The 25441-nt window shown below is 40.8% G+C and overlaps 1 protein-coding gene across 1 annotated transcript in view; it reads right to left on the bottom strand.

The window, feature by feature from the left end:
- RYR2 (ryanodine receptor 2) overlaps positions 1 to 25441 on the bottom strand; it is a 719385-nt gene that overhangs the window by 465401 nt on the left and 228543 nt on the right. The window contains exon 4 of the mRNA XM_073338199.2: positions 2027 to 2041. Within this exon, the coding sequence (XP_073194300.1) occupies positions 2027 to 2041 (15 nt within the window). The remainder of the gene's footprint in view (positions 1 to 2026; positions 2042 to 25441) is intronic.

Here is a 25441-nt window from a genome sequence, read left to right as displayed (position 1 = left end):
ATTAAATACAGAGAGAGTGGTAATACCCTCCTTTGATTTCTTCAGCAATGTCTTCTAAAGCAAAGACTACAAGATACAGTGGTAACTGTTCCAAATGTCGATTTTCTTTTAATGGCAACTACTCTAATGTTTTTAATCCAATGCTTGTAATCTTTAAAACAATATGTATTGATGTTGTATTAAAATGTAGTATTCCTCGCATAAAAACCTGAGGCACTGCATTATTTCCCAGAGCAAATTGGGCCCTCAAGGCTGCAGATAATTTATTACTATCATAGGCTTAAAATGCTAAAATGGGCTTAAAAACTGCCACATGACAAATACAGTAAATAGGGAATTATGCACAAGAACATTGTTGACTACTCTTTTTTTAATGTCAAGTTCTTGATACCTGTCAAGTGTTGATGCTGGGTAAAGCTAGTCATTCCACCAAATATATATGATTTTATTGTAGGAATTGTAGTTGTAGTTGCTTTAATTCCTTTTTCTCCATACAGAGAGGTGAATGGAGGACACTTTAATGCTGTAAGAGCTACTGCAATGACAACATTACACAATTCTTGTAAATCCAAGTTTGGTGGGATCTTGCTCTTTAACCTTCAGGTCACTGATTTGCCCAGTTTTACTCCATTCAGACTCAGAACGTTCAGCTCATTAGCAAAATAATACAAATAGAGACTATAAAAGTACTATTTCATGTTACAGAGAGAATGGAGGCTATTAATAAAAACAACAAACACAAAAAAAATATTCATGGGGGGAAGCTTTCCATGCTTAGCTTATCTATGCTCCACCTATAGATTTAGAGAATCAGTCTAAAAGGAGGAGATTTTCAAAGGCACTAATGGCAGTTCTGGTTCTACAGTGACAATTTGGATGGTGATAATGGGGCAAGCAAGCGGTGTACCATGAGAAAGGATCAGTAATTATACAGATACAGGGTGGAGACATTATTCCAGCCCATAGGCTAGAGCAGCAGACACAGGAATGGAAGGTTGCGTGCTGTAATCCCAAACCCAGGTTGTGGGTTTACAACATATTGAATTATTCTACCTTTATTCAGTTTAAAAGAATTTCACTTCTTTCAGAGAATATAAACCAATAAATACATTGGTAGTCAGATACATTGGAGAAAGAGATTACTATTTAGAGGAAAGGGCAGAAAATAGACAAACACCACATTTTGGATAAATCACTGAATAAAAACTAAACCTTTCAGGGTTCATGTGAACTTTTCAAAACCTTTTGAAATTTACCTAGCACTTCCTTATGCCCTAAGTAAAAGAGTTTCCAGAATTAGGGCACCATATCCAGGAATGTGTTTATTCAGATGACTTGGGGGTGGAGATGCCATTGCCATAGAAGAGCTCAGCCATCCCAGCTGACGTATTAAACCATCATGGCAGCATTCCAGATACAGCAGAAGCAGAATGCGTTGCACCTGTTTTCAATATGTTCCATTATTTTTTTTACTGGGACATTTATCTGTTTATTGCCACAAGATGTATTATTATGTGCCAAACCCTGTATGACGCCAATCCCATTGACCGCGTAACAACTAATTGGAAATCGCAGAAATTGGCCAACCATAAAAAGAGGTGATACAAAGAAAGAATAGAGACAACAAATATATAAAAGCTATTAAATATGTATCAAATGTTATCTTTTCAAAATCATTAAAATACAGTTTAGCAAAGGTTGGGAAAGTTTTTCACCTCTTTAGAGAATTGCTTTAAATATTTTAAAACAGTTCTTAAGAAAAAGTTTATCTGCCACTGTTAAAGTTATGCCTTCAAATATTATTGCCCTACACAGTCCAGAGTGCCTACCTCCGCCCATCCATGATCATAAAAAAAGCCTTAAACTAAGTTAGTGTGGTTTCTAAATCCAAAGCTTTCAGAAGTCCAAGAAGTAAAAATCTGGTGAAAGTTTGATATTTACTTTAAAAAATAAGAGATAAATAATTAATTAAATGGAATAGTCAAAAGTCATACAAAGTACAATACTAATTTTTTAGCTTGCTTACCTTCATCATAAATTTCTGCAGAGCCATGGGGCCGGGGGAGAAAAAGAGAAAACATAAAATGAATATTTGCTTTCAGTCACTTAAAAATGTGTTGTGTTTTCCTTAAAATAGTCAACAAGATGCACTGAAGTAAAATAATATTTAAAAGCAGAATTTACCACAACAATTACTATACAATTACAGTATATGCTAGAAAGCACATCTGCTCAAAACAATTCTTCATAAATTCTGTACAATAATTTCCTCAATTTTAGTCTCATATTAAAGCATACATCAGACTAAATAGTTTTTATTGTATAAATTAAAATGGAGTGCAGTGAACACAGGAGTCACAGTTGAAATATTTTAATAATGTGCTCTGCAAATGCCTTCTAACTTCACTGCAGGTTTCCACATTCAAAATGCAGTGATCCAGACAGCAACACAACTGATAGCAGTGACCATGTTATAAATAGCATGTACATAGTAAACTAAGAAAACATAATTGCTACTGATATTTCTTGCATATTAACTCTAAAGAATAACTCCAAATGCCATATGCACTATGATGCCAAAGAATTATGGAAATGCATAATATAGTTTTCAAATAACTCATATATGAATTAAGTTGGCGGAAGAATTCTTCTAGTTCTACATAGTTAGAATACGTGGTAATTACTTATGCTAAACTATTGTTCCATCTTGTACTTAGCTGTGATACTCTGAGTCATTTTTCCAGACCCGAAGAAGAGCTCTGTGTAGCTTGACAGCTTGTCTCTGTCACCAACAGAATTTGGTCCAATAAAAGATTATCTCACCCCACTTGTCTCTCTAGTAACCTGGGACCAACATGGCTACACCATCACCCAGTAAGAGGTAAAACTAGTTCAAATTATTCCTCCCAGTGTGCTTTACCTAGCTTTGTCAACATTTAATTTCATCTGCCATCATGTTGCCCTTTCCTACTAAGTCCCTCAAGAACCTCAGTTCTCTGCTTGTCACTCACCTACGTAACTGTTATCCACAAATGTTGTGCTATCCTTGCTCAGACCCTTCTTTAGGTAATTAACAAATATATTAAACGTCAGTCCAAGTACAGAACCTTGTTTTCTGTCTCTTAGCCAGTTTCCAATCATTTACAGTACCTTTATTTCTTATCCCAGGACTCCTTAGAGATTCCTTAAAAGACTCTTGAGAATGCCTTTATCAAAGGTTGGTTGTTATGGTCTTTTTTCTTTCTCTTTTTTTTTTAAAACCCAAATTAAATTTACCACTTGGTTCACCTTTGTTGACATGATCAAGGAATTCTAGAAGATTATAGAGACAATTTTTCTTGATAGAAGCTGTACTCTTTTGTCTCTATCATATCATGTTTGTCTGGGTATTGTATAACTCTAGTTATTGTTTCAGCCAGTTTGCATGGTACTGAAGTAAGGTTTATTAGTTTATAATCCCTAGGATCACTTCTGTGCCTTTTCTAAAGACAGCCCCACTGGCCACACACACTACTACACGCCATGTGCACCAGAAATAACCAGAGGGAGGATAGCCCTCAAGAGCTTTCCCCCAATCAGTAGTACTGGAGGGGCAACTCTGCATGGCAGGCACCTATCTGCACACAGTGCCTGCTTGTAAGGGGCACAGCTGTACAGTGCAAGCCTTAGGGGGAACCTCCGGACACACCCCACAAATTGGTACCACTACTTATTGAACAGAACTAGAGCATTCTAGATACATCTGCCACTACCTGGTGAGAGAAGGTTCTTTTAAAAAAAAAAAGTGTCTTCAAACTACATCTCCTATCTCTCATTCACTGCAAAAGGAGAATGCTGACTTTCAACAGGATTAAAACACCGCTGAAAAAAAATCTGCCATTCAGAAAGGGAAGCGTGCAATGTATAACAGTTCCACAGCTATCGCAACATCTCCCTACACTGAGACACAGAGCTCCCACGCTACTGAAATATCAGCAGATGGCTTTGATGGACTCCCAGGAATGTGGCGGGTGGGGGGGGGGGCATACGTTGGAGGCACTACTCCGTGTATTCTGAGCTCAGGGGCGGAAAGCTAGAAGTGGGGACACTCTTCTGCTCCATTATATTTGTCCCTCTCCATGCCTCACAGTGGAGGCAAACACAGGGCTCTTGGCTAGGAAAAATAATCCTGAATTTATCTTTGGAAATTAACTACACAGAGTTATACTATGAGATATCTTAATGCCATCCTAAACAAGGACTTGAATACTGACCTTGAGAGATATTGCTTAAAGACATGATTATATTGAAGTTTTAAAAAATACATAATATAGATTTATAAAGGCATGAAATCTAACAGGGGAACAGATATTAAAACAATGAGTAAAATAACATCACCCATAACTAAAAAGCAAAACGAAAGAAGAGAATTAACAGTAGGGAAAAGTTTTTTCTAAGTTACATGCAACTCCACTGGCCTGTCAGTGAAGTTGCAATAGTGTAATTGAGATCATAGTTTGCCCAAACATGTTTAGTCACATAAACCTATGAAAAATGACTATATGTTTCCAAGTCCATTACAATAACAAACAGTACATACAAAATCAATTTTAAGGATGCCACAACAATAAGCTCTATATTACAGGCATTAAAGGTCTGAGAAGTTATTGATTTTCATTTTAGTAGGGTTACCAGAAACAACTGTGAAAAAAAGGGACAGGGGTGGGGAGTAACAGGCGCCTATATAAGAAAAAGTCCCCAAAAATGGAACTGTCCCTTTAAAAATGGGACATCTGGTCACCCTGCATTTTAGCCATTAAGGCACAAAATAATATTTTATTACATTCTGAAATTTCAGGATGCATTGTAGGTTCTCCTAATATTTAGAGGCATGGACCAGAAGACAGATTCAGTTCTGATGATACTTTGAGTTCTGAGATATTTCTACAATGAGTATTAAAGACTTTAGGTGAAAACCCAGCCCCACTGAAGTCAATGGGAGTTTACCATTGACTTCAATGAAGCCAGTATTTTCCCCCTAGATTCATCATTAGAGTTCATCACGAGGTGTTATAGTTTAGAACACACTCAACTGGTATTTCATCTAGTAACCAGTTTACTAAGAAGATGGCTATAGTTGTGACTGTAATTTATAATACAATCTATTGGTCTATAAAAAAACAGATCATTGTTCAAATGCCTCCCTCTATCCAATGGTGCTACACAATTCTTTTTTTATTCATCTTTACATTGAGACCGACTCATAAGGCATTGAACTGTAGTTCTCAATACAAATTAAAATATTTTGAACATTTAACACGTTTTGTTTTTTCTCTGAAGTTTTGCACATATGGATTTCCATAGATGTGCTGCTTGGTAGAAGAAGGATGTTTTTCCAGATACAATATCATACCAAGGTCCTGACCACTTGAAAGAGATGAAGTATCCTAACCTGATTCCAGTTTGGATAATCCCAATCTGCCAGCCTGAATTCCCTACATTCAACCGCAAATGGTATTTAATCTCTTGGGGCCAAATCCTGGGAAGAGAATCAAAGCCTAAGTACAGGTTTCAGAGTAGCTGCCGTGTTAGTCTGTATTCACAAAAAGAAAAGGAGTACTTGTGGCACCTTAGAGACTAACCAATTTATTTGAGCATAAGCTTTCGTGAGCTATAGCTCACTTCATTGGAAACATTCAGTGGAAAATACAGTGGGGAGATTTATATATCTAGAGAACATGAAACAATGGGTGTTACCATACACACTGTAATGAGAGTGATCACTTAAGGTGACCTATTACCAGCAGGAGAGCGGGGGGGGAGGGGTGAGAAACCTTTTGTAGTGATAATCAAGGTGGGCCATTTCCAGCAGTTGACAAGAACATCTGAGGAACAGTTGGGGGGGGAGAGGGGAAATAAACATGGGAAATAGTTTTACTTTGTGTAATGACCCATCCACTCCCAGTCTTTATTCAAGCCTAAGTGAACTGTATCCAGTTTGCAAATTAATTCCAATTCAGCAGTCTCTCATTGGGAGTCTGTTTTTCAAGTCTTTTTGTTGAAGAATTGCAACTTTTAGGTCTGTAATTGAGTGATCAAAGAGACTGAAGTGTTCTCCGACTGGTTTTTGAATGTTATAATTCTTGAGGTCTGATTTGTGTCCATTTATTCTTTTATGTAGAGACTGTCCAGTTTGACCAATGTACATGGCAGAGGGGCATCGCTGGCACATGATGGCATATATCACATTGGTAGATGTACAGGTGAACAAGCCTCTGATAGTGTGGCTGATGTGATTAGGCCCTATGATGGTGTCCTCTGAATAGATATGTGGACACCGTTGGCAACAGGCTTTGTTGCAAGGATAGGCTCCTAGGTTAGTGGTTCTGTTGTGTGGTGTGTGGTTGCTGATGAGTATTTGCTTCAGGCTGGGGGGCTGTCTGTAAGCAAGGACTGGCCTGTCTCCCAAGATCTGTGAGAGTGATGGGTCGTCCTTCAGGATAGGCTGTAGATCCTTGATGATGCGTTGGAGAGGTTTTAGTTGGGGGCTGAAGGTGATGGCTAGTGGTGTTTTGTTATTATCTTTGTTGGGCCTGTCCTGTAGTAGGTAACTTCTGGGTACTCTTCTGGCTCTGTCAATCTGTTTCTTCACTTCAGCAGGTGGGTATTGTAGTTGTAAGAATGCTTGATAGAAATCTTGTAGGTGTTTGTCGCTGTCTGAGGGGTTGGAGCAAATGCAGTTGTATCGTAGAGCTTGGCTGTAGACAATGGATCGTGTGGTGTTTCCTGGATGGAAGCTGGAGGCATGTAGGTAAGTATAACGGTCAGTAGGTTTCCGGTATAGGGTGGTGTTTATGTGACCATTGCTTATTAGCACCATAGTGTCCAGGAAGTGGATCTCTTGCATGGACTGGTCCAGGCTGAGGTTGATGGTGGGATGGAAATTGTTGAAATCATGGTGGAATTCCTCAAGGGCTTCTTTTCCATGGGTCCAGATGATGAAGATGTCACCAATGTAGTGCAATAGAGTAGGGGCATTAGGGGACGAGAGCTGAGGAAGCGTTGTTCTAAGTCAGCCATAAAAATGTTGGCATACTGTGGGGCCATGCGGATACCATAGCAGTGCTGCTGATTTGAAGGTATACATTATCCCCAAATGTGAAATAGTTATGGGTGAGGACAAAGTCACAAAGTTCAGCCACCAGGTTTGCCATGACATTATCGGGGATACTGTTCCTGATGGCTTGTAGTCCATCTTTGTGTGGAATGTTGGTGTAGAGGGCTTTACATCCATAGTGGCCAGGATGGTGTTTTCAGGAAGATCACCAATTGATTGTAGTTTCCTCAGGAAGTCAGTGGTGTCTCGAAGATAGCTGGGAGTGCTGGTAGCGAAGAGCCTGAGGAGGGAGTCTACATAGCCAGACAATCCTGCTGTCAGGATGCCAATGCCTGAGATGATGGGGCGTTCAGGATTTCCAGGTTTATGGATTTTGGGTAGCAGATAGAATACCCCAGGTCAGGGTTCCAGTGGTGTGTCTGTGTGGATTTGTTCTTGTGCTTTTTCAGGGAGTTTCTTGAGCAAATGCTGTAGTTTCTTTTGGTACCCCTCAGTGGGATCAGAGGGTAATGGCTTGTAGAAAGTGGTGTTGGAGAGCTGCCGAGCAGCCTCTTGTTCATATTCATAATGACAACAGCACCTCCTTTGTCAGCCTGTTTGATTATGATGTCAGAGTTGTTTCTGAGGCTGTGGATGGCATTGTGTTCATCCACACGGATGAGGTTAATGGGCAAGTGATGCTGCTTTTCCACAATTTCAGCCTGTGCACGTCAACGGAAGCACTCTATGTAGATGTCCAGTCTGTTCTTTCGACCTTCAGGAGGAGTCCACCCAGAATCCTTCTTTTTGTAGTCTTGGTAGGAAAGTCTCTGTGAGTTGGTATGTTGTTCAGAGGTGTGATGGAAACATTGCTTGAGTTGGAGACGTCGAAAATAGGATCTTAGGTCACCACGGAACTGTATCATGTTCATGGGGGTGGAGGGGCAGAAGGAGAGGCCCCGAGATAGGACAGATTCTTCTGCTAGGCTAAGAGTATAGCTGGATAGATTAACAATATTGCTGGGTGGGTTAAGGGAACCACTGTTGTGGCCCCTTGTGGCATGTAGTAGTTTAGATAGTTTTTCTTTTGTAGAGAGGCAAAGTGTGTGTTGTAAATGGCTTGTCTAGTTTTTGTAAAGTCCAGCCACGAGGAAGTTTGTGTGGAAGGTTGGTTTTTTATGAGAGTATCCAGTTTTGAGAGCTCATTCTTAATCTTTCCCTGTTTGCTGTAGAGGATGTTGATCAGGTGGTTCCGCAGTTTCTTTGAGAGCGTGTGGCACAAGCTGTCAGCATAGTCTGTGTGGTATGTAGATTGTAATGGATTTTTTACCTTCAGTCCTTTTGGTATGATGTCCATCTGTTTGCATTTGGAAAGTAAGATGATGTCTGTCTGTATCTGTACGAGTTTTTTCATGAAGTTGATAGATTTCCATTCCATATGGCTAAATTCAGTGCCTTGCATAATGACAGGTTTCAGAGTAGCAGCCAGGTTCATCTGTATTCACAAAAAGAAAAGGAGTACTTGTGGCACCTTAGAAACTAACAAATTTATTTGACCAGGCGGTCTGTGCTGCTGAACAACAACAACTAACACAAATCAGAGAGTTGGTCCTTATTCTCCCTCTAATATGGATTTGGCCCACTAGATGGGTGCAGCATACTGAACCACTGGCCACTGACCTAACACAGTACTGACCTTCCCACAGAGAGTGTAAGGGAAATGCTATGCAAGTTTCTCTCTGGGGATTATAGGAAGTGTACAGACTCTTCTGCTTCTGCTGCCCCTCTGTGAAGCAAACACGCAGCTTTGCAGCTGTCTGGAGCATTTTTACCCCCATTGTGCCTGATTTTTTGGTGCTAGGTGAAGTGAGTCCTGTGTATGTAGTTTACAAAGTGCTCTGCGTTCCCCTGATGGATGAAAGGGGCGATATAATGTAAAACATTATTTGATATTATCTACTGAAGTAGTTGCCATTTTCATAGTTTAGACCACATTTTAGTACAGAGAGTGTTTCCTTACAATACCCCTTTTATTCTTTATCGTAACATGCCTCTGACAGCTATAGTTATTGCTTACATGAAAACCTAATATCAGGAATGTCTTTGGTGTATTTTTAGCTTGGTTTTATTGTGGTTTAGCTGCTGGGAATAAAAAGAAATAGGCAATCCAATGGCAACAGAGTTTTCTGCAGTCCACTGGTGATGCATGGACAACAGTTCTACAGCATGATGTTGAATAGTAAAGGGGAAAGGATTCATAATAGAATATTAGAAAGATATTTCTACTGGTGCATACAAAAATTCAGACCTCACATCAATTCAGCCTTGGAGAGAGAAGTGCATTTAGGCAATCACCACATTTATTTCCCTTAAATGGAACTGAGCTACAATCTCAAAAGTAAAGAGCTTCATCAAATCACATAATCCATAATACTCTTAGATTAATTTAAAATAATTATTTTTTATGCAGGACTTTCAGTTCTGGATTAAATTATGCCTTTAGGCCCTGGTCTGTAAAACAGTAATTCCATATTAAAGACAACTTTTAGTATAACTCTTTATTTGAGCCTCATGTGGTTCTCTCTTCCATCCTTCTCTCAATTTTCACTTAAGTCATCAAGATGTGTATATGCCTAAATTGGCTGACCATGTGGTGACATAGCTGAGACCCTTGTTCTTCCTCCATTTGTCCTCCATATATTTCAGGTGATGTCCAAAATAAGAATGTAAGTTCTTCAAGGAAAGGGCCATGTCTTTGTATTTGTTCTGGAACATTCTTAACATGGTTCTACCCATAATAACATAAAATATCTATACTTCTATAGATGTACTCAGTGATACAGTGCACACAAGAAAATTCTCACAGAACATTCACATTCTCAGATGACTTGTTAAAAACATTTGAAACTGTGGTAATTAGGCCTCCTAAGCTATGCAACTAATTACTTTTAAATGATATTGCAGATGTACTGTACCCTTTGCTATGCTTTGCTGAAGCTTAGTTCCTCGCTGCCATTTTAACCTCTGAAACACCCCCAGTTTCTTTTTTCTGCTCATCTCCAAACTGTATTTCCTAGAGGCCAGCTCTTCTGTTTTATTCTGTTCAACTCATTTTCTGTTCCTCTCAATCCAGATTCTCTGTTACCTAACCAAGCTCCATGTGGGATTTGAAAGTAAGTGTTTTACAAAATATCTAAAATGTGTTCCTCTCTCACTGTAAAAGATTTACTTGCATACCAATATGAAGAATAGCCTTATCACCAATGTACATGTGGGCTGAAACAAACAGAACTCATTTGAGGGAGAGAAAAAGGCTAGTATTTGATTTCAGCAGAAAAGGTTCATCAATTTGATTTTTCCTTAAATATTTAGGGCACAAGTGTACACCACTGAAGTCAAAGGGAATTTTGTCATTGACTTCACTGGGTGCAGGATAAAGCACCTACTCTTCAGCATTTTAGCATTTAAGAAAAATATCTCTTGCTTTCTGAAGGTTATGTAAAGGAAACATTTTGATGAGGATTATCCACATGGATTTAAAAAAAAAATCACACCTGGACATATGAGGGTCAAATTTTCTGAAGAGCTAAAATGTTACCATTGCTTTCAATCAGAGCTATTGGGTGCTGAGCAATTTTGAAAAAGAGTTGGACAGCTTCTGCACATAGAGAAGAAGACCTGGAGCCACCTTGCTTGTTGATATAGACAACTGCTACCACGTTGTTGGGTAACATGAATGGGAGGAATGCCTGACAGACAAGACAGGCAGTTCTCAATTCCAGGACATTAATGTGCATCCTGGCCTCTCTTGGTGCCAGAGGCCTTGGACTGTATGACCATCCAGGTGGGCACCCCAACCAGTAAGGCAGGAGTCTGTGGTGAAATTAGCATGGGGGCTGGGAGATGTAAACAGAGTGCTGACCAGGACCTTGCACAGGTTGGTACACCACCTGAGGGAGGCCAGGACAATCTGGGGGAGCAGGACGGGCCTGTCCAAAAGGTCTGTCTGCAGTTTGTACATCAACTTGAGCCATAGTTGGAGACAGTGCATGTGGAGGCAGGCATAGGGCATTATGGGGGTGCAGGCTGCCATGTGGCCAAGGATGGAAAGACATTGATGGACATAGGTGTGCGGACTGCAGCGTAAGTCCATAATGAAAGAAGTGAGAGTTGCAAATCAGTCCACCGGGGAGAAAGCCCAGATCACGAGAGTGTCCAGGTAGGTCCCAATAAAGGTGATCCACTGAGTAGGTATGAGGACTGATTTTTCCTTGTTGATACAAATGCCCAAAGGGCCCAGACAGCTGAGAGGAGTTGGTTGCATGTCATCACAATTAGGAGCCAGTCATCCAGGTAGGGAAACACGGAGTGGCCAAGGCACCACATGTGGACTGCAATGATGGTGAAGACTTTTGTGAATACCCAGGGAGCGGTGGCGATACCAAAGGGGAGCACAAGAAACCGACAGTGGGTGTCACCAACATTGAAACAGACAAATCTCCAGTGAGCTGGGTGAATGTTGATGTGGAAATACGCATCTTTCAAATTGAGAGCCACAAACCAGGCTCCCTGGGAGAGGGAGGGGATTACGAGGGGGAGCATGACCATCCAGAACGTGAGTTTTCGTATGAACCTGTTGACTAACCAGAGGTCCAGGATCAGACAGCGGCCACCTCCCTTTTTCAGAATAAGGAAATATGGTGAATAAAAGCCATGGCCCTGGTAACACAGGGGGACTAGTTCTATGGCACCCTTCCAGAGAAGGATGTCTGCTTCCTCTCGGAGGAGAAATCCATGGGAGGGACCTCCACAGCCACCATGGAGAGGGCAGCGAGGGGGGAAAGAAGAATTCTATAGAGCACCCCCGGTGAATGATGTGGAACACCCTGCGGTCCATAGTGTTCATGCCCCAATTGTGGGCAAAGAGGGCAAGACAGCCCCCAAAGATGACCTGGAGCCCCATGAAAGGGATAGGAACAGTTTCTCGGTTCTCGATGGAGGAGTCAAATCCGCTGCTTAGATTGATGTTGCAGGAGGGTTGATGGAGCGGAGGTGGTAGCGGTGGAGTAGCAAGACCACTGAGCACACTGGTGATGGTGGGATGGCTCCTGCTGTCTTTGAAAGTAGGGAGGATAGAGGGTGTGGGGCATAGGCAAAAGGACGACCTCTGCTGCCCATGAGATGGGGTATAAATGCCGAGCAACCACAGCGTGGCACAAGAATCCTTCAGTCAGGGTAGGGAATCATCTGTCTAATCACTGAAAAGTTTATGGTTATAAAAGGGGAGGTCCTCATGCGTGGTCTGGACCTCCTTAGAGAACCCAGACGATTGGAGCCAGGAGTCTCCGAATACACCAGAGAGCATGATGCATTGTCAGCGACATCCACAGCTACTTAGAGGCTCAGCTTGGCAACCAATCTGTCTTTGTCCAGCAGCATCTGGAAGTCTCACTGCTTGTCTGGTGGTAAAAGAGCCTGAAACTCCGAAAGCTTGCAGTAGGTGAGAAAGTCATATTTCACCAACAGGACCTGATAGTTGGTGATACAGAGCAGGAGTCCCACAGAAGAATAAACTTTCCTGCCTAAAAGGTCCAGCTTTTTTACTGCCCTGTCTGGAGGAGTGGACTTGAGGTGTTGCTGGCAAGTGCATTCGATCGCCGCATGAACTATCAGTGATTTGGGGAGTGGGTGAGTGGGGGAAAAGGAAGTGTGTGCCCTGAGACGGGACAAAAATACCTTTCTGCATGTTTAAGAATAGGGCTACAGGCGGCTGGTGTATGCCAAACCGACGGCACTAGTTGCAGAATGGCCTCATAGACAGGGAGGGCCATCTGGGAGGGTCCCGGCAGTGGCAGAATATCCAGGAGCTGGTTTTGTGGGTCCTGGATCTATTATACCATGAGGCCAATGGCCGCAACTACTTGCTGAAGCAGGTTGTAGTATTTTTGCTGGTTATAAGGAGGAGAGAGGAAGGGTGGAATCAGTGCCTCATCCGTTGACAACAAGGCTATGGTAGGGACCGATAGCACCAATGGTACTGACTGCGCTAGGTCTTCCCCAGGGTTGTCATAAACTGAAGAGGGCATGGTGTGGACAGGGGATGGTCGGTAAGATGTCACTGGCGGAACCCCATGGTCCCGATACAGGTCCTAGGGAGGCCAGTAGGGTGAAGCATAAAGACCACCGGTGTCAGCAAGCCACAGGGATAGTGGAACCATGGCTCAGCAGTAGGGCCGGATGCCAATGGATAGCGCAGTCGGTGCCTGGGATCTGGTCTGCAACACTGAGTAGGGGGAAAGGAGGGATCCAGCTCTGAGAAGCACTCCGACTCTGAGGATGGTCTGGCAGGGGAGGAGCTGAGAGTGCTGGTGGTGCAAAGCGGGCGGAAGAAGGGTGCCAGTCAGCAAGGAGCAGGAGAAGTTCATCCACCGGAGAAGGCAGGAGTGAGGTGCCTGGGGTATTGGAGAGCAGTGGGGAACCAGGGTATGGGAGCAGAAGCTCCTCAGGAGGCATCAGCTATTCCAGGTGGCCGGACGTATGGGGAACCACACACGACAGTCCAGAGGGGCCCGGCAGCGTCGACAGTGATGGCAGTACCAGACTGGTGAGCAAGGCTGGCAGCAGCACTGACGGATCACATCGGTGCTTCGCCTTGTGCTCGGTCCAGGGCTGCTTGGGAGTTGGAGCAGCTGGATTGGTGCGTGACTTTTCACCCAACCTGGCTCGGCTTGTGGAGGCAACACTGTGCTGTGGAGCGGTCCCTATGGAGGAGCTGCCCTGATGTTCACGTCACTGCTTCTTACGTTCACAGTGTGGCTTCATAGGCTATGGCAATACCGATGGCTCCAGGGCCTGTTAGGAAGATAGAGGGGCACTCACTGGCAGCGATGGATGCCGTTCTGACAAACCCACCAGTCCCACATCTAACTGCACACATGGGCGCATAGCCTACTCCACTAGAAACCTCCGGAGGCGAAGTTCTCTAGCTTCTTGTGTCCTGGGTTGGAACAACTGGCAGATGGTGCAGCCAGAAGCAAGGTGGGCTTTGCCGAGGCAGAAAAGGCACCATTGGTCCTCGTCACTCACAGAGAAGGAACGCAGGCACGAAGTACAGTTTTTGTATCCAACTGACCCCTGGGAGCGGGGGGAGCTCCCTGATGGGGGAAGAAGTCCGATGGGGGAGCCTAACTAGCTGAGTCGATCAGACACTATATGCAACTAATACCACTATAAACCCTATATACAAGGGGAAAAAAGTAGGCAATCAGCTCTTTTAGCAAGCTAAGAACACCAAAGAACAGGGGTTCTGACTCTGGCTATGCAGCAATAAGAGGGGACTGGAGCGGCGTTGACCCGTACGGCCTCTTACAGCCTTGGATGTAAGCACACAGACAACGCATGACACAAATGTGGGTGAATGGACACTACGACAAAAGTGTTCTGACTCCAGTGCATGGCACACATGTGCATCCACCTTGGGAATCCAAATAGGGACTATCACTTGAAGAAGAATATATGATTTTCTTTCATCTTTTCCTGTCAGTATTTATACTTCCTTCATCTTAAAGAAAACATACCAGGAAAATAAAGTTCCTACATATTCAAGTATGAAAGTGATATTTTTCAAGCAGTTGGACCCTGCAGTGCTGTCTTGTATTGGTGGCAAGGTCTTGGGGCCCCACCACTTGATCTGCTGTCCACAATTACACAGAAGCCTGTCTTTTGTAAACTCCAAAAGTATAACTGGGTTAAAAAAATTAGATAAGTTCATGGAGGATAGATCTATCAATGGCTATTAGCCAAGATTGTCAGGGACACAATCCCATGGTCTGTGTGTCCCTAAACCTCCAACTGCCAAAAGCTGGGACTGGATGACAGGGCCTGAATCACTAAAAATTGCCCTGTTCTGTTCATTCTCTCTGAAGCATCTAGCATTGGCCACTGTCGGAAGACAGGATACTGGGCTAGATGAACCATTGATCTGACCCAGTATGACCATTCTTATGTTCTAAGAGGAAAGATAAATCATGCAAAAAAAATCCTTTTAGACTCTCTATTCCCTGGATTTACACATTCAATTTTTTTTTGATAGCTTGCATTTTCATTCGCATTATTACTGGTGGAATGCATAGCAACCCCTATATTAAGATAGCCCAAGCATTTCCATTCTGAAAAGGGCATTTCCAGTTTCTTTTAACTTTCTCAAAAGTGCATCTTTTTAGTTGAAATTTGGTACACTTGTTCTCAGTTATTTTTTTCCTGAAAGTTTCACCAAAAATAGTTGAGCTGTTTTCAAACATGAAGGAGTATGGGGAAAAAAGAGGCTTTTGTGTTACTAATCTTTCTGAACTTTTTATGAGATGCTCTTAGTGCCTCAGAGGATGGTGATGGAAAGATAACATTTTGCAGCTACATAGACCCTGATCCAGCAAAGCATTTAAGCATATTCCTGTTTCTCTGATCAGGGCCACTGAAAACCTTTCTCTGATCAAAAGCCCACTTAAGACAATGGAAAGACTTCCATGGGCTTTGGATCAGCCCCACAGTTTCTAGATTGCAGATATGACTTTCAGCGATCCGATAAAATCATACATATTTGGCAGAGCAGAAATAGTTTAAAAAAATTCACTCATGTGCACTGGTTTATGTTTTACAACAACAACAACTATCTACTGGTGCACACCTGCATAAATAAAAAGAGTGGAATTTTCGAACAAGTAAATTATCTCTCTGCATTCTATATGATTTGTTCATGCATAAGGAAGCTGAATGGAATTTCAATTTCCTGTGAAACTGTCTGTGAATGGATATATGGAATGAGGCAAGGGATCCAGCCTCAATGATCACGTATTCAGTATATTGAACAGCTTTCTGCTACTGTCTAGCAAATAGTTGCACATTTCTTATGCAATTTTCAAGTTGCTATGTTCCTTTAATATTAACTGAATTAATCCAATGTAGAGCTGGGTGAAAATTTTTGGACAAATAATTTATTTGCCAAAAAAATGTAGTTCCAGTTGAATTGGCCAAATAGTTTCAACTCCAAAACATTTTTTGGGATTCAGATGCAATTGATCCCTTACAATTTTTACCCCAGTGGTTAGAGCATTCACCCAGGTTCAATTCCCTCCTCTGCCTGATGTGGAAAAGGGATTTGGACTTGAGTCGCTCACATTGCAGGAGAGTGCCCTAAACTGGTGGGTTATAGTATGGGTCTCTTGTTTTTGTGAAGTGGAATAGCATCAACAGATCAGTGGAGCAGGGATCTGAACATAGATCTCCCAAATCCTAGGTGACTACTTAACCACTACGCTGTAAAGTAATTCTCTCATTCTAGCCCCATGACTATTCATTGTCATTATGAAAGATTATGAATTGCCACTATGCATGACAATCAATACTCATGGAGACATAGAGAAAACAAGTTTTCCTTAGATTTTTTTGGAACCAAGCAAAAAAAAATAATCAGTTATTTACCAAGCTCTAATCCAAAGAATATGTACCAAAAAACATACTGAAGGCCAGATGCCCAGCCTTGGTTAAGTCCTCTTAGCAACCTCCAGCAGTGCAAAAGCCACTTCAAATTACCCTAAAGTTGGGGATTTTCCAAAAGCTAGAGGAATTTCACAATGATTTAAAGCTAGCACAGCTGGCTTTATACCACCTACTCCACACCCTCCAGACAGGAAGCATTCCAAACTGGGCTTTAGCAGAGATGGTCAAGACATGGGTGCACTGAGTTAAGAACTGTGACTAATCTAACTTTCACCAGGGGTCAGTTCAGTCCCAGTATCCTGGGAGATATAAGGTAGCTTAGAGTCATCTTTCCCATCCCAGCTACACATGCTTGGCACAATTAGGATCCAGCCCAAGATTTCTGATGTTATGAAAAACAGGACTTAGCAACTTGAATTAAACTTTTCTCCAAAGCAGAAATACGGAGAATGTTCGGATATCCGGCTTATTCTTATAATTGGATAAGTATCTTCAAGAATAAACCAAAATTATTATTTTGATTAAGCAGTAAACAGTGTCAGAATGTACATTATTAGGCTTCCAATTCACATCTCAACTGCTTTGTAAAGCACAAGGACCAGGGCCAGATTAACCTGTCACTGAGTTCTAGGCCCCTACTTTCTTATGGCTAACAACAAACAGCCATGCAAGTACACCCACCATGGCCAGGCTGCAGATTTTCTGGAACCAGCTTCTCATCCTGCTGCTGCTCAGGGCAGTGCTCACCATGCTGGAGGGGCAGCCAAGCCAAATCTGACTGAGTGGTGTTATGACCTGGTGCACTGGATTGCAGAACTACAGGATCAGCTGCCCATCCATCACAGTGAGCAGCACCCTGAGCAGCAGCAGGATGAGCTGCCAGTCCCAATAGATCCATACCATAGCTAACCCAGTCACAGTGAGTATGATGCGTGTTGCCACCCCCCATTCCCCCAAGAATTTGTGTCTGAGCCACATGCCTCGTTTGCCTATACGTTCATCCGTCCCTGACAAGGACAGGTGCTTCTACACCTTAATACGGTATATCCTGGTGTGGCATATTACAAACAATGTATTTATCCCAAATCCCAAAATGTATTTTACGCTGAAAAAAGCTTTTCTATTTACTACTATGCCAGAAAAACAATGCCGGAAGTTGGTGCAAAGTTGTGACATCACTAAGAGATTCCAATCAACTAATAAGAACATGACTTTGGTCATGGCCCAAGTTACCTCTCAATTACACTGATGCAATGCCAATAAAAACAATGGAGTCACATGGGCTAACCTGAGAGGAGCATTTGGCCCTCACTGTTTAAAAATACACTCCATTCCCTATCAACACTTAGTTCACTAATGCTTTATAAAGCATTTGAGATCCTCTCACATAAAAATTGTTCCGCTACTCTTATATTAAGCAAACACTTACAATTAGACTGTAACAATCTATAACTGTTGAATTAATATTTATTAACCAGCTATTAAATATGTATTAGTCCTCTATAAATGGAACCTTAATAAAAAGTGTAACTATAGAACTGCTGTTCTTCCCATTTACATACAGGAACAGGATGCCACAGATGTTCCAGATTATTTGCAGATAAAATTAAGGACTGATGAATCATGAAGGTCTTTAGACTTTCTGGGCCAAATTTTCAAAAAGGCCTCTACCTTCTTTCCATTTGCATGTGCATAAGCACCTTCACCCCTAGGTGAGCAGATGATAGAAATTACATAGGATAATTACACAGGAAAAACCTATTTGTGCAAATGGATTTTTAATATGGAAATTATATCACGTTTGCACAGAGACCTGCATCTCAAATCCTAATACAGGCTGCCACTTGTGATGCCCTGGCTCGGACACCAGCAGCAGGGATAGGACCTAGGACATCTGATCAAAAGCATGACCTTCAACTGCCTGAACTAAAAGATCCAAGTCTTATAGCTCAAAGGCTTTATCAGATTCAAACTCATATGTGGTCCAGCCATTAGAGGGGGAGAAGGGACAGAGAAACACATTTTGTAAGCATGGATTACACACTAGTGTTGAAGGCCACTTTTTGAAAGTTTGACCCTGCTGGCTTGAAATAGTTCAATACATTACATTTAGTAAGAACTTATGTCTGGAACACAAAATAAAACATTTGTGCTGAGAGATTTTTCCCATAACATCTATAAACCATTTATATTTATATATTCTGTAGCAGCTGTTCACCATTTTAAAATATTCATCACACACAGAATTTGGAGCTGCATAAAATGACACTATTATTTATCAGTATTAACAATTATCTTATTGCCATGCATTGCAAAATTACAATGTGTGCATTGGAAAGACAGTAAGGTTTTACAGGATGGAGTTAAAACATTAGATAGCAAGGCTCAAAATTGTAAGGCAACAGTCAGAATTTTATAGGGCTTAATACTACAAGAGAAGTTATAATTACAAAAGAAAAAATAACAAAAATCCTTTCTGTGTGTGATTTTTGATGGAAAAATGATTCAGAAATCACTAGACCCTGCCTGGTGTAATAGCCTCTCTTTTGAGCCCTGCAAGTTCAAGTGTTATGACACACACAGGATACCAAAAACAGACATAAGAATTAATGGCAAATATGGAATTTTTTTGATCAAGCAAATAAAAGACAGAAGCACATACCCATTTTTCCACATCAACTAGCTGTAGAAAGAAAAAAGCAAAAAATCAGTCATCTATATCTTTGAATATAGTGAACCACAGTTTCAAATTTTCAGAAATCTCTAACAGGGATGATAAGTAAGAAGCCACTGCCCATTTACTTCCCCTCCTCCCCCACATGCCAACAGCTATGTTTTTCTGAATATTAATTTCTGCAAAGTACTTCAAATTTTGAAAGCCTAAAATATCGACCATGAAGTCCGATAATTAACTACAAGATTAACACACATTTGGAGTCGAATTAATTCAATACTACATTCTAGAACACAAATCTAACTGTATTCTGAAGTACGCCACAGGCTTCCAATATGTACTGTACTGTACTACACTAAAGAATCTGCCTGTTCTCCCCTCTGTGCGCGCAGCCACAACAGTACACATTTTGCTTCAGAGGGTATAATGGCTTCCCTCCAATGTTTTTCATTTTAAGGGGGTGCTATTAGATAGAAAACTAATATGAGGTGAGGGTATAGCAACCCTAATCTCTGCAGCAACGTCACCTGGAACATATAACGCCCAACATCAATGGACATTACGTGCAAAACAGTAGAAAACAAAACACCAAAATGTCATTTTATACTTTTGTAAGGGGGAAAAAAACTGAGTCAATCAGTTTCAATGTTTAATACGGTAATTAATTTAAAAATTATCACCTGGGAAAATGTTTGGGCCCTCTCTATAAAGTTTCAGAAAGACAAAGGACTGTCTACTGAAATACACTGGCTGCCACTAAAAAAAATAGCTCTGTATTTCCTTATATTTAGAATAAAAAATACTGCAATACAGTAAATCATATGCCCTAATGTTTTACTCCTAACTAATGCTGCTGATCTTTTGTTAACGAAGACCACTGTAGTAGTTCTTCATAAATTTTCACTGAATGCTTTAGTGCAAAATATGAGTAATTTCAAACAAAAATGTTTCAGTTCCTTATTACCTGAGGAATCCCTATAATATAATGATCGCTCAGGCCCCAAATGTAGGTTTTATTATAAAAACTGTTCAATAAAAATCAAATGTTTTCTCTTTTTTGATGATATATCATTTCAGTTAATAGAGAGTTTTGGATTTCCAACACTACCACATTCCACTAATGGAGAAGAGAAACTGTTATACAACTTTCAATTTGTCATTCGTTCTTAGTTTTCTGGGATTTTGACTGTTTGGACTGAGATCCATTATGACAATTCTAACAATTGTCGATAATATGTGTTACCTGAACCCTGAGTTCGTTATCTACTGCAGTCAATATTAGAGAAATCCTTTCAAAATTAAGCTTCCTATGTTTTTAAATAAATTAAGATGAATAAGAAATAACGACCATGCTGTACAAAAAAAAAACAAAACAGGTAATACCTAAAGCCAAAAAAAGCAATAAGACAAAAGATATCTTACTAGATGAAAAGGAGTAGTCAGGTTAATTTCACTTGAGAGTTTGCCATTCATCATCTTGTTTTCTTGACATCCCTTATGCTGAAATTGTACGTATGTGCTATTTTGCTTCACAATCAGATGGGAAGTTGATGCAAGAGAGAGCTAAATTAATTAAAGCTATATCATGTTGCCATGGTTCTTCTGGAAGTTTTTCTGCTAACCCAAAATTTACTTAAGTGAATTAGGCAGCCAGAATTGTTTTTGGGAAGGCTGTGAATCCACTTAAAGCTCAAGCTGCATTATTACTTGTATTAATCAATTGCCTCCTTATTGCTGACTTGTCTATTTGTTTTAGCAGACAGCAAAAACATTTTACAGTTTCAAGAGTCAAGCTTAATTTTAGACCACGTTCTCAGAGGCTGCAGTACACATTGTACCCATGTATTGGCGCTCTCAAAACCCTACCTTTGCAAGTACTTGCAGGCTTTTGAACATGCAAAAAGGACCTGTACAGATTGGTCTATGAGTGGAATTGTTTGAGTTGTACACATTATGTATATCAGGCTTTGCAAGCATAATGGCGCATGGGCAATTTTGTGGATGCACCCCTTGCACCTATCTTTGAGGGAATGACCCTTAATCTAGTGTAAGAATACACATCCTTCCATTGGAAACCCTTCATTCTTAACTATGGCCAAATCCTGCAGCCTTTAGTCCTTACTCAGGCAAAATCATCACTAAAACTATATTACATACACTCATTATTCTAGGAGAGCCTCTCACTCTTGTTGTAAATAGTAAGAATGCTGGGGTGAAATCCTGGTCTTGATGAAGTCAATGGTCAAACTCCTATTGACTTCAATAGGGTCATGAAATCACTCTACTGTAGATATAGCAATATATTTTTCACAGCATGGTGATAAACACACCAGCAGCCATTCTACACTAATGCTGCCATATTTCTAATGCTGGTGCTGTCAAGGGAAGTTGCTGGAGGCGCAGTACTTTTCAAAAATCAAGCCCATTATGTAAATGCCTCAGTACTGCCTTAGGATCCTAATTTTTAAAAATCTGGCCTGTAAATATTGACATTTTCCTCTACCATTATTTATTACGCAGGACAACAAATTCCCAACGAAATATGGAAGGCAATATAAGTAGTGTGGCATAGACTCTAATGTTTATATTACAACTTTTGCCAAAAGAAAGAAAATAGCATTAACTAAGACTGGATGACCACTATGCAAAATTTGATGAACTTATGTAGATGTGGCCAGCTAGCAGATCCCAAAACAGGAGACAAGAGTACTTTGCCCAGAGATTGTTGCTGCTCCTAAGGACTGGATTTTAATGCTTAACTGACAAAGGAATATTTCTTGAATTTATGTAGGGAATGAATGCTATTACAGTTATGAGGACTATCTGAATTAGAAGTACAGTACTAGTCCACTAGAGAACACTCCAATTTGCAAATTAAAAATAAACTCATCTGATTGGAGATAATCACCTTTAAGAGGCCTACTCTAAAGACAGGGGTATATGACCACCTCCTGCAGGAATTCAATATGTGTAGTGCTATAAAGAGCAGAATGAGGTCCAGGGTTATATTCTATTACTTTGTGGGGTTGGAATTAGAGCTGGATAACATTTTTTGTACAAAAAAAAATTGTCAGTGGAAAATACAGATTCAGCAACACTAACGTTGAGCATGAGTCAGTTTTGCTGAACTGTTTTGATAAAAAAAATTCAACATTTTTTAAATGAAACATTTTGATTTTTCAGTTCAAAGTGACTTTTTATTTCAAAATGTCTGTTTCTCATGAAAAAATCAAAACCATTAAAAATTAAAATTGAAACAAAACTTTTCAATTTTGTCAAAATAAAATATTTCATCAACCCAAAAATAATTTTCAATTTACCAAAGAGTTTAAAAAAATTCATTTTCAGTTCATCCCAAGTGATTTTTTTTTCACAACTGCCAACAAGGAAAATATATGTTTTTCTACACAGCTGTAGTTGGAATAAGGTTGATACTCCCATGAAGCATATAATATTAGGATTCGTACAATATTTTCTTTTTATGACCATACTGACAACATACTACAGAGCAGTCACCTTTTGCTTGCACACACTTGTACAAGCACAATAAAGCTCTCCTGAAGGAACTTAAGGCTGTTTCACTGGTTTAACATGGTAGTTAGCTGTGGACTTTGCACCAACCAATGGAATAAGTTCTATTTCTTGGCATCTCTATTGGAGTCCATGAAAGAAATCATCATATCACCCAAGTATTCATTTTAAATCTGTCAGGTCTCAGATGAAGGACAGGTTATGTGACAGCAGACCGCTGTGAAATCCAAAGTTTCAATTCTAAGTTAATCAAGCCTGAAAGCCATAGTCTCTTCAGCCAGAAAGGCATAAACAGTATCACTGCTACTGTCTCATTCCTATCTTTTGTATTGCTGTGAGTAGCAGTGGAAAAGGTGAAAAGACATGTAACAGGGACCTTGCCCATTTTGCAAGAGGTCATTCTCCATTTCACCTCCCAGGTCTTGAAACAGGGAAACAACAGGGCACTTTATTGTTTCCAGATGCAAACCAATCAAGAACCAGCCCACCAAACTGACTTACCATGAGTGAGATATTTCTGGGTGTAGGAGTCACTCTGCTAATCCAATTTTCTACAATTTAAGTTGTGGTGTTCATCTCCTCCTCAGTGAGAAGTGCACATTCAGAGAGGAAAACTTTGCTCCACCCACGATGGAACTTCTCTCTCAGAGGTAAGGCTGATCACATTCTTCCTAGTGATTTATGAAAACTCAATCAGACATGTTGACTGCCATGACCTACACAGGTCTGTTATCTCTAGAAAGGATATTGCTTCAAGACGTCAATGTATTATTGTGCTCTAGCTGGTGGATGTTGTGTTCTCTCTCTTTTTGGTATCCATTCCCTGACATGAATTGGGAAGATCCCTTAAAAAAATTGATTCTCTGCATTCACCGGGTGAGAGAGTACAGAGTATACAACTAGACCTGGATCTCTTCTAATGAATGAGATAGGGTGGGATGCAAAGGCGTGACCTCGAATTATTGGACAGAACTCATCTGAACTCTAGAATATTGAAGCATGCCTGTGAGTGATATCAGAAGTCTCAACAGGCTCCAATAAGAATTGATTTTCTGTTTCTGTGATGCTACTTGTTTTCCTTTATGGCCATCTTTATCTTCTGTTAACATTCTTCTGAGATGGGATCTGGTACCTGATAGCATTCATCCTCAGCCCAGGCCTAGGATTGATTTCTCTGGCACCATGTGAGTGTTCATCCTGAATCCAAGAACTATATCACTGTGTATGTGTGTTTCAGCTTTGTCTCTGTACTGAATTCTGTTCAGAAAAAATTGTCTCGGAAGAGATAGATGAATTTTCTTCTTCCCTAATGCTAATATTTCTTGCTACCACGTTCCTGGATACCCCAGGAGCACATGTAAGATCAAATGGCAATAATCAAAGCTCGGGGTGGGAGAAAAGGAAGGCTCCCATCCATCTGAAAAACAAAAATAATTGTCTGAGAATGGTGACATGGGAATGCTTTGAAGGTAAGCCTCCAGGGAGAATTTATTTAGCTGTTTCAGAGAGGGCCCTGCTCTGTTTGTCCCCAATTCTGAGGGTAGAAATAGGATGCAGAGTGGGTTGTAATATTCTGATCTAAAGTAGATGATGGATGATTTTATTCGTGTCATGAATAAAACCCCCTCCATAGGTTGCTGAGACAGGGAATGGGGTAACACTGTTCCTGTAATTCTTCCACAGTTTCACAGGGTACCTACCCTCCTTGGACATAAGAATGTAAGAATGGCCATACTGGTCCATCTCGCCCAGTATCCCATCTTCCAACAGTGGCCAATGCCAGGTGCTTCAGGGGGAATGAACAGAACAGGAAATCAAGTGATCCACCCCCGGTGCCCATTCCCAGCTTCTGGCAAACCTCTAGAGGCTAGGGACACCATCCCTGCCCATCCTGGCTAATAGCCATTGATGGACCGATCCTCCATGAACTTATCTAGTTCTTTTTTTGAACCCTGTTATAGTCTTGGCCTTCACAACATCCTCTGGCAAAGAGTTCCACAAACCTGCTGCCTATTAATTTCATTGGGTGACCTCTAGTTCTTCTGTTATGAGAAAGAGAAAGTAACACTTCCTTATTTACTTTCTCCACACCAGTTATGATTTTATACGTCTCTATCTCTCTCCCCTTAGTCATCTCTTTTCCAAGCTGAAAAGTCCCAGTCTTATTAATTTCTCCTCATATGGAAGCTGTTCCATACCCCCAAGCATTTTCGTTGCCCTTTTCTGAACCTTTTCCAATTCTAAAATATATTTTTTGAGATGGGGCGACCAGATCTGCACACAGTATTCAAGATGTGGGCATATCATATTTATATAGAGGCAATATGATATTTTCTGTCTTCTTATCTATCCCTTTCCTAATGATTCTTACCGTCATTTGATCAAAGCTATAGGTAGCTCTTTTTGTTCCCAGACTTCAATCTGAAGTCTGATTCTGACAGCTGCCCTCTATTGCCTCAGAGCTATTAGCGCTGCACTTGTTCTAGCTATGACTTGAAAAGAGGTATTTTTTTCTTGTTGCACTTCATTGGAATGCTTCAGTCTGCCATACGACTGTATTCCTTTCTACGGTATCTTGCAGAAGTCAGGATTGTATGTCAACTTTTCTGACTCTAAATAGCCTCAGCTTGCCATAATGTTTCCCAGTACATCACTAGCTAGAAACC

The sequence above is a fragment of the Lepidochelys kempii genome, chromosome 3 (genome assembly GCF_965140285.1).
Source record: "Lepidochelys kempii isolate rLepKem1 chromosome 3, rLepKem1.hap1, whole genome shotgun sequence".
Classification (NCBI taxonomy): Eukaryota; Metazoa; Chordata; order Testudines; family Cheloniidae; genus Lepidochelys; species Lepidochelys kempii.
Note: the sequence above shows the minus strand (reverse complement) of the source record. Positions and strands in the feature narration are given on the sequence as shown.